The 8,063-nt window shown below is 43.7% G+C and overlaps 1 protein-coding gene across 1 annotated transcript; it reads left to right on the top strand.

Annotated features, from left to right (window-relative positions):
- Positions 1–251: 251 nt before the first annotated feature.
- Positions 252–1,641, top strand: LOC147421120 (uncharacterized). The gene is made up of 3 exons (XM_086504608.1): positions 252–833; positions 946–1,111; positions 1,352–1,641. The coding sequence occupies exons 1-3, from the start codon at positions 252–254 to the stop codon at positions 1,639–1,641; spliced, it is 1,038 nt and encodes a 345-aa protein (XP_086360734.1).
- The last annotated feature ends 6,422 nt before the right edge of the window (positions 1,642–8,063 follow it).

Here is an 8,063-nt window from a genome sequence, read left to right as displayed (position 1 = left end):
TGGAGCCTCCCTCTAGTGCTCAACACTTGACTTCATTTGTACATAAGTTGGAGTATTTGTCAAGGTTCTTTTGGATGTTGTACTAGTATGTATAACCTCTCCAAAAGAGATCTCAATAGGTGTATGAGTTCCAATGGGATCGTGAAGCTCAGGAGATGTTTGACAAGATCAAGGGAATCCTTTGTCAGTTGCCTACAGTGTGCCCAACCAACCAGGAGGACGACTTTTGTATTTACATGATGGTAGGTACCATGGCCATTGAGGAGGTGTTGTTGCAAAAAGTGGGAAGGAGCTACAAGCCAATTTATTTTGAGATCAGGGTAATTAATCCAAGGGAAGAAACCTATACAGAAGCAGATAAGTGGGTTATGGCTCTAGTCTTTTCTTGCAAGATATTTAAGGTGTATCTCACTGCTCGTAAATTTTATGTGTTGACGACTAACAATCTATTGCCTGAGGTTGTGTTGCATCTAAAGCCAGGGAAGCGGACTATGAAGTGGGTGATAGAGTTACACGAGTTTGAGTTTGAACTCAAGGTCGACCATACAGATCGTACTCGTTTGGCAGACATCTTGGTTAACAGGGAAGATGAGTTGCCAATCTATCCAAGGGTGGTACGAGACTTAGCCAAGGAAGAGCTTGACTTGGTAAGGTCCTTTACCTTATGGTTTGATGGTGCTTATAGGAGGGTGATACAAAAAGCTGGTGGAGGTGTCGTGATACAAGATCCACACAACATAGTGGTTTTTTTGAAGTACACACCAACAAAACGAGGAAAAATACCTCACTTTGCATTTGAGTTTGAAGTAGTGTATGTAGTTCTTCATATCCAGGTTGATAGTAAAAGGTGATGCTCTGTTGGTCATTAAGAAACTGCTAGGCCAATGGCAGGTAAAAAGGGACTCTTTGAAGCATTGGTTTTATTCTATTAAAAAAATGTTGAAGTTTTCTAAAGAAGTTCAGTTCAAGTATATCAAGAGGGAACAAAATCAAGAGGCAGATCAGCTTGCAAGCAGTAAGGTGCAAGTGCAAGTCACACATATATATGTGGCTCCAGCCAGTTATGCGGGTCGAGAAACCTTGAAGGAGATTGAAGACTTTCTAAGCACGGGTCAGTGTCCATAAAAATTGTCCAAGTTACAAAAGAGAAGAATGGTGCAAAAAGATCGTAAGTTTACCTTGATAGGAGAGGACCTAATGATTTATGGACGAGATGAAGTGTTGTGAAGAGTGTTGTACAAAGAGGAGGCCGGGATGGTCTTGCAAAAGTGCCACGAAAAGAGAGGACATCAAGGTAAAGACCAAGTTTTGTTGCGAGTTCTGCAAGCTAGTTTTTGGTGGCCTTAAATAGTGCGAGACGTGCACTATTGGTGTAAAACCTGCCATGAATGTCAAACAATGGGAGAAAGAAGGTTGATATCAGAATCACGAAGGGCTATCCTGGTTCAAAATGCTTTTGAAAAATGGAGTTTGGATGCCACTGGTCCACTCCCAAAGTCATCAAGTGGGAAGAAGTACATTGTGGTAGCCATCGACTACCTTACCAAGTGGGTAGAGGCAAAGGCTGTGAAAGAGGTGAATGCTATTGTGATGGATCCATTTGTCTTTGATAACCTTTGCTATCATTTTGGGATATCCTAGGTACTCGGTTTTTATAATGGGCAAGACTTTAGAAGCAAATTGATGAAAACTTTGGTGGACAAACTGGGCATCCAACATCGATTTTCCTCACCATACCATCCTCACAATGCAATGGTCTAGTGGAGAGTGCAATTGGACAAAGTATAAAAGTTCTAACTAAATATGTTAAGAAAAAAGAAAAATGGGAAGTAAATCTCAAAAAATGCTTATGGGCGTATAGGATTTCATACAAAGTAGACACTAATTTCACTCCGTTTGAGTTGGTGTATGTAAAATAAGCGGTGTTATCTGTGCACACACAGTTAGGTGCTTTGAAGTGAGCATGGCGGAACGATGCCACACAATAGAAATTGTTACAAGATTGTATTACCAACCTTGAGACCTTATGGATGGACAGAGAAGCAATATCAGATGCAATAGGATTTATTTATGAAAATTCTTAAAGTCAAAAAGAACGCAGTATCTTTCGTTTAGCACGATTTGAAAGATTGTTGAATAGTTGTTAACCCTCACGGCTCACGGACACCCTATCACCTACGATGGACGTTGTATTATTTACTTGTAGAGTCAGGTACCGGGCTTGTCGGTCCAATAGGAAAAGGGTAAGAGTGATCGCCGATGAGAGGCGCACTTTAACTGGAACATTCAAGGGCTTAGTTGCCTAAGCATGGGCGCCCAAGTGTGAATGGGGTGAGCTCATATAAAAGTCAACTAAACCTAAAATTCACTCATTCTCTCATTTGTGCAATTGGAGAGTGCTCTTGCTCCATCTCCATCTTCTTCTTCTTCATCTCCTTGTGTGTGTGTGTGTCTGCGTGAGAGAGTGAGAGAGAGAGAGAGAGAGAGAGAGAGAGAGAGAGAGAGAGAGATCGAGCATTGTGGCATCACCACGGCGGCGAGGTGGTTGAGCGCGGCGTAGCGGCGTCTCCCTCTTCTTCGCGGCGAGGAATCCTTCACGAAGCAAGCGTAGAGCGGTGAGTGACACACCATCGTCATCTTTGAGCTTACTAGTTTAGGCTTGTTGTGTGCTTGGAGCCATTTGTGGCTCGCATGCGGTGTATTTTGAAGTTCGTTGCATTGACACGTGCGACATACGCGCACATTTTTGGCACCGTTGCCGCGGAATGCTATACACTAAGCTTGAATGGCACTCTGTGCTTCTTTTGTGGTGCAATTTCAATTGTAGGAAAGGTAAGGAAGGAGGGTGTGTGTGTTGAGAAGAAGGATTTTGTGTTATACTGTGTATTTTTTTTGTTAATGGAGTTTTCAAAGGTACCATGTTTATTCTCTCTGTATTAAGGTTGTTAGTTTTCTTTGTTAATGGAGTTTTCAAAGGTATTGCGTTTATTCTCTGTGTATTAAGGTTGTTAGTTTTTTGTGTATAGTAAGTAGGAAGTAGATCTATGATAGCTAATAGAGTGTGTTAGTGTGTAACAATAGGTGTATTAGTTAGAAGTAGGTAGATAGAGTGTGTGCGTGCTCTCACATAGGCCGCGGCGACCTTATCCTTTAAAAATAAAAAATAAAAAATTTAAAGGTAGGACCAGGATCGGGAATATCTCCCAGGCCCAAGACCAGACCCAAGCCCAAGCTCACGCTCAGGCCTAGGCCTCAGTCGCCTTTTAAAATTACGAATTTTAGCTTCACACGTAGCTAAAAATTGATTTTTTTGAGGCCCAACGGAACTTTAGTTGCCCGAAAATTGTGCTGTAAAGCACACAGCAACCCTCTAAGTGATATGCTCATTTCGAGCTATCACACACCTTAATAAAAAAAAATCAAACATTAAAAAAACATTAAAAACATGAGTGAAAACGAACGCTTAAAAATGGTAAGCGGTTAACCTTCGAGGTTATTCGCCGACGCTTATAGGGTTCCAAAGGCACATGCATCTGCGCTCTGGTCGTGTGCTAGAGACGGAGCAACTAGAGAGAATTTTGACTTACGAGAGTTCTCAATATCCACCTACTTGAGGTTCCGGGCCCTCGGTGGGGACCCAAGGTAGTACAAACCAAGACCCGAATATAGCGGCTACTAACTCTTACTCTGACTACGACGTCATGGAGGGTTTCCCAATGCCTAATCCCGATAGCTCAAGCCAAGACATGCATGCCATGGGCCCGCGGTCTGGGCCGAGCGTGCTTAGCCGCCTAAATGAAACCTTTAGTAGAGCCGCTCGCTACGAACATGGAGCTAATGATGTAAATGAGGGGGGTGGGGAAGTAAATTCTCCATTCGTGACCAACGTAGACCCTATACCGTTAGAGAATGTGCACGTGAATACTTCATTCACTGCACCTCCCAACTCTTCGGAGTTATTTCCCTCCGAGGTCATATTACCCGATGGTAGAAGCCTTGCCGAAGTGCAAGAGGTTGAGCGATATATCCTTGCATCGAGGGAAAAGGAAGTCGAGAGCTTACGTAAGGTGGAGCAACGAAGAGAGTTAAAAGCGACAGCCCCTATGTCAATATCCTTGCTAAGAGAGCAATCGAGTGCTCTTGACTTAGCAACCGCTAAGGGCCAACCCTTAGAAAGCAACATGGAATCTAGCTCAAAGGACACCCCTAGCACCTCAATCGTGTTCCTAAATGAGAACTGGGAGTACGAACTACAAACGGAAACTCTGACTGACCTATACACAGGTCACACATATCACGTGGGTTGGTTAGATGTCCTACAATCCACAATGGGTGCTACTAGTGTGGAGGATCAACAACAAACAGTTTGTGAGGTCATCCATAGGGTTATCGAGTTAGAGAGACTGAACAAGGGGATCAACATGCCGTCAACGGGTCTCATGAGATTCTTGGATACAAGAAAGGCTAAACAACCGGCCTTATCAAAAATGGAGACTCCCTCGGTAAGTCCGATGGATCCTCCATATGTTGTTTTGCCAGGGGTCTCAGTGCAATCTGAGACCACAAGTGATAGCTTCACCTTTCCATGTCTAGCTCATCTTTCCCTTGATGACACCACGGCTACCATGCCTATCCCAATGATGGGTATGCCGAGAAACACGCCATGGACCTCATTTGTTAGTAAAGCATCGCTACATGGTAGCTCAATGCCTGCAATAGTACCTACAAGTGTGTACCAATCGTATAATGGGTCCCCGTACTCATATAGTCTCTACTCCTCCCATTGTCTCAACTACCTATGCTCCACAACCACAACACCCAAGCTCTTATTTCCATGGGACTATACCGGCTAGCATTAGCATGTCACATCTGACGTCTGCTATGCCTAGGGCCACACATATGAACTTTGGGCCACCACATGGCACAACATCGTACCCAGCGTGGAACCCAAGGGATTCCTATGCGCCAAGCCCAATGCCAATACCTACTCCACATGTAGTCTCTGGAGCGCCTTCATCCACGGTGCGTGCTCACTTAGGTGACTTGGCAACATTTGCTCAAGCTATCGATCGATCTATTGCTGAGAATATGCGTAACATGCCTGATAGAGAGCCTAGAAGTAAGGCAATACAAATAGCCAAGCTCACACAAAAATTTAGTGGAGATGGGGATGTGAGAAAGCATATCGAAGTGTTTGAACAAATATGCGATTCTCTAGGAGAACACAATGACCTACATCAGAACAATGCTTTAAGCCTAACCTTAAGTGGAAAGGCTGGGGATTGCTATAGAACCCTAAGGGTGGAAGAAAAATAGATTTACCCTACTCTTAGGAGACTGTTCTTAAAAGAATACATACGAGAGGGAGTACTTTGGGGTGTAGCCTCTCAACTCAGAAATCCCAACGAGAGGAAGGAGAGTCGGTGAGAGAATTTATAAGTCGCTTGAAGCATTTGAATTCTCGTTGTAATCCAAATGAACGCTTCAACAATAACCAATTGCTCGATAGATTCATTCGGGGATAATGACATGAGGATATCTACAATGGCCTAGTCATTAGAGGTATCACCACTTGGGAAGCGGTCACCACCAATGCGATCCAATTGGAGGATAATTTAATGATTCAAGGAGAAAGAGTGTCTGTTGAGCCTAAATCTATTAGCTCACAAGCATCAGGGCATCAACCAATGACCCTAAAGCCTATTGCTAAGGAGTCAAAGATATCTGAGATGACTTTAGCAGATATCACCAAGGCTATTCAAGAGAGTCTTAGAGACAATTGTGCTCCGCAAAACAATCATATGTATCCAAGAAGGGAGCAACAATGGTGCTCAGTATGCTATGGACCGCATAGTACCAGTGAATGCCCTACTTTTAGAGTAAAATTCAATGGGAATTGCAATGCATGTGGAAGGTATGGTCATCAAGCTAAGGATGCATAGTATTTAAGCGCGCGATGGCCAATAGACCAACCTTAGCATGGACAGACACACCTCGAGTGCCTGCATTGATGCCGGACCCACCTCTTGAACAAACAGCACAACACATGGTTCCTAGGGCCCAAAATGTTGTTCAAACAACACCCTTACCACCTCCAGTGCTAGGACCGCAACCACCCCATCCAAGAATCACTTATGTGAATCAAGTGGGTTGCGAGTCATCTATTGCTTGTTTGGAAGGCTGTGAGGAAGATATAGATCCTAATATTGCCTATGGGATGGATGTACTTGAAGAAAGTCCACAATACTACATGGAGGTCTATTGGGGACAAGTCAAACATGTATATCAAGTAGCTGCTCTTGCGGCAAGAGGCCAAAATATCAATTACGCTGCTAAGAGACCACCTCTTCAATGCTATGAGTGTGGAGGTCCACATCGTGTAGCCGAGTGTCCTATTAGGCTACAAAAGAACGCCACACTAATGCAAACCAATCACGCGAGCACGTCTACAATGCCGATACTCATGTGTAATCGATGTGGCATAGATCATTTGATTGCCCAATGTCCAAATAATCCAAATGCACCGAAGATCACTCCATCAAACTTGATTGAAGTTACCGAGGAGCCATCACAAAGTACACCTGTGGTACCAATAAACGTACTCACACGATCGATGCTCCAAAAACAAAACTATATTCTTGAGGAAAGAGACACGCGATCAATTGCCCAATCTCAGAAAAAGAAGAAAACACAAAGAAAGAGATCGCAAAAAGCAGCGAAGTCAGACCCTAGTTCAAAGACCAACATAGGGACTGGTGACGACCCCGTATATATGAATGACGCTGAGGAGGATTCTGATTTAGGTGAAACCATGGAGACCAAAACGACCACGAAGATAGAAACCAACAAGGAAGATCTTCATGAGCCACAATGGCGAGGATCCAAGAAGAAGATAGGAACTTATCCAAACCCTACAGAGAAGATCGAGCGAGTCAAGCAATTAAGGAGTTTGGTAGAAGATACCCAAAGGGTTCTAGAACCAGCACCAAGGAAGATCCAGATTACAAACACCGTGTTCCCTACGCAACAACAACCTCACCAAGACCATAGACCCTTAGCCATACCTAGTGTCATCCAAGAAGAAAGTGACTTAAAGTCATGGGAAAGTGGGCGTACTCACTTCTTGATGGAAAGAATGTTTACAGAGGGACTACTTGATCCTATCGAAGAAATGGAGATCCCATCTTCCCCACGTCAAGGGACTCAAGGCCAAAAGGTGCCGTTAAACATTGCCAAATTGATGGATTTCATGTCTTTAGAAGTTAGAACCACCATCATGTCCAAACTATATAAAGATCCTGAGCTAGTCTCAGCTCTTCAAGCCTTCCTCAATGGAGAACTAAAGTTTGGGCTACCACAATTTGCACAGATGGATGGAGCTGGGGAGATGCCAATAGAGGAGGAACACTTAGATCCACAACCCAACCTAGATGAGAACCTTGTTATAGAGATACCTGTTAACAAGTTGGGACAATACTTTGAGGGTGATGAATCCAATGCGACATACCAATCACTACTAAGGGATTAACTGTGAAGGGAATCCTTGATGGTGGCGCTGGGGTTAGCATTGTGCCTAAAATTTTTTGGGAAGCTATGGGAAGACCTCACCTTGCGACCACAACCATAGTAGTGAAGATGGCCAATGGGTCTATTGTGAAACCTATTGGGATGCTAGAAGATCTGAAGATCAAGGTCTTTGGACATAAAATAAGGATTAACTTCATTGTTATGGATTTATCCAAACACACTATGGCATCGGAGATGATCTTAGGACGTCCTTTCATGAGGGAAGCAAAAATGGTGCATGACTGGTCTAAGAACCATGTCTACCTGCAGTTCCAAGATTCTGTCATTCGAGTGGATCTTGTGACGGGTCGAGCACATCCTCTAGGAAATAGGTTTATAATTGATCATAGATCTGACACCACAGCTCACTCGGCCCCATTGCAATATTTTTATACGTGTAAAGCGGACACTGATGTTGGGGAAGATTCTCCTTATATGGATGTACTACCTGGGATGACTGAGTCTGACAATGTGGATTGGGTCCACCTAGCAGCAAC

The sequence above is a fragment of the Adiantum capillus-veneris genome, chromosome 28 (assembly GCF_014529385.1).
Source record: "Adiantum capillus-veneris isolate H3 chromosome 28, ASM1452938v2, whole genome shotgun sequence".
In the NCBI taxonomy this organism is placed as follows: Eukaryota; Viridiplantae; Streptophyta; class Polypodiopsida; order Polypodiales; family Pteridaceae; genus Adiantum; species Adiantum capillus-veneris.
This window is presented reverse-complemented; position numbering and strand designations above follow the sequence as displayed.